This window comes from Plasmodium relictum, assembly GCF_900005765.1.
Source record: "Plasmodium relictum strain SGS1 genome assembly, contig: PRELSG_00_v1_30, whole genome shotgun sequence".
Taxonomy (NCBI): domain Eukaryota; phylum Apicomplexa; class Aconoidasida; order Haemosporida; family Plasmodiidae; genus Plasmodium; species Plasmodium relictum.
Genome location: NW_021628509.1, coordinates 6,513 through 8,580, shown reverse-complemented (window position 1 = coordinate 8,580; position 2,068 = coordinate 6,513). Strand labels below are relative to the sequence as shown.

General features: G+C 22.6%; 1 protein-coding gene across 1 annotated transcript; it reads right to left on the bottom strand.

Annotated features, from left to right (window-relative positions):
• Positions 1-1,264: 1,264 nt before the first annotated feature.
• Positions 1,265-1,801, bottom strand: PRELSG_0002400 (hypothetical protein; the record flags this gene model as incomplete). The annotated part of the gene is made up of 1 exon (XM_028680192.1): positions 1,265-1,801. One exon carries the CDS (start codon positions 1,799-1,801, stop codon positions 1,265-1,267), a length of 537 nt encoding a protein of 178 aa, XP_028531110.1.
• Positions 1,802-2,068: the final 267 nt, after the last annotated feature.

Here is a 2,068-nt window from a genome sequence, read left to right as displayed (position 1 = left end):
GAATATCATAAAATTTTGACTTAATAAATTGTTATAAATTATTTGTATGTTTTTAATTAAAAGAAGATATTAATTCTTTGTAAATAAAAACTCATTTATAACTGTTAATAGGTTTATTAAAAGATGCAGTAAAATTTAACTTCAATTAAATATTATGCATCATAAGAAAACAGTATATATATATATAATAAAAACAAATATATATATATAAACGTATACTTAGTTATACATGCTCTTTATTAATTTGTTTGTTTAATACTCTAGCAAAGTCATTAAACGGGCAATTAATAAATCATATATATATAGTTTCCTTATGATGCATATTATTTAATCTGAGCTAAATTTTACTACCTCTTTTAATAGACTTACTAATTGTTATAAATGAGTTTTTATTTACAAAGAATCAGTTTATTCTTTTAATTAAAAACATACATACAATTCATAACAATTAACAAAAGTCAAAACTCTAATGTATTCAATGTTATTTCAAAAATATACATTGAATATAACATAAACATTATTCGTTTTATATCTTAAGTTTTTATAAGTAAAAACTAATTCTTTATTTAATTCGAAAAAACAAACATCCAACAATCCCCAAAAAAAAAAAATAATTTTAATTTTTTTTTTTTTAACTACAAAGATATATATATAATAAAAATAAACAAAACAACAAAAAAAATAACTTTATATATATATATATTTTTTTTTTTAGCTAGAGTTAGTGCATGGTTAACTTGTACATACGCTACTAATAAACTAACTTAATGTACTATAAAAGGTTAATAACATCTTTTATTAACCATAATGTTAAAATTAATGATCATTATTACTTGCGGTTGCATATATAAAAAGTTATTACAAATGTCGTACTTAATAAATAATTTGTATAAAAAGAGAATCAAGAAACATTTCATTTATATATATTTTTTTATCAGGTATAGTAAATAGAAAAAATTATTTAAAGAATGTATTTCTTTAATTATTAATAGAGCTTAAATTTCGAAAAGTAAGAAAAATCAAAAAAAGTAAATATAAAAATTAGTTTTAAAATTATATTTTTAAACATCTCTTTTGTATATGTATATATAATGAGTGAAATTTGTGAATTTGTTCCATTTCTTTTTTCATCTTCATTTTCAGAAACTCTTGATTCTTCTATTTATTCTCCTATTCTATTTCTTCTGTTCTTTTTCTTCTCCTATAATAAAAAAAAATTAAAAATTTAAATAAATGAATTTTCTTATTATAGTTTTAATCTAAATTATAATTGAAGAAAAATTAAAATACAATATATTTTTAAATTTGTACTTACTTTACAGTAAAAATAAATTATTATTATTATTACAATAATAACTATTAGAAAAGGAAAAATGTAAGAAACATAAGAAAGGGATGATGCACCCATGAGAGCTTGAGTTGCAGTTGAAGGTGAAGATGTTACAGCAGACTGAGTAGATGGAGAACTGGTTCCTGGAGTTGTTACACTAGGAGATGATGTGCTTGAATTTCCAATTGAATTATTAGTAGTTGTAGTAACCGCAGTAGTTGTAGATGGTGAAGTAGCTCCGGTAGGTGAAGCAGATGAAGATGATACAGATGGCGAGCTGGGTGTCGTAGGTGTCGGAGTTGATCCATTAGATTTTGGGGTTGAACTACTCGAACTTGATGCTAAACTCGTTGCTGAAGTTGCGGGAGGTGATGTGGTTGTGCTCGAAGTTGTAGTCATTTCTGTAGTTGTAGGGAATGTAGTTGAATGACTACTTGAAGTAGGTGAAGGAGAGGAACTTGCTAGGGCCATATTGAAAAGTTATATTTTTATCATATAGAAATATTTTTCTTAGAAATTACGTGATGTTTTTTTAGGATTAAATTATGGTGATATAACTATTTATAAATAAAATAAAAATTTTTAATTCTTAAAAGATGAAAAAAAATTTATCAAAATTACAATATAATTACACAATTTCTATTAAAAATTAGCTATAATAGAATAAAATGAAAAATAATCATTTCAAAGAGCTTCCATTTATTTCTATTAATTTTTATTCCCAAAATTATAATCTAA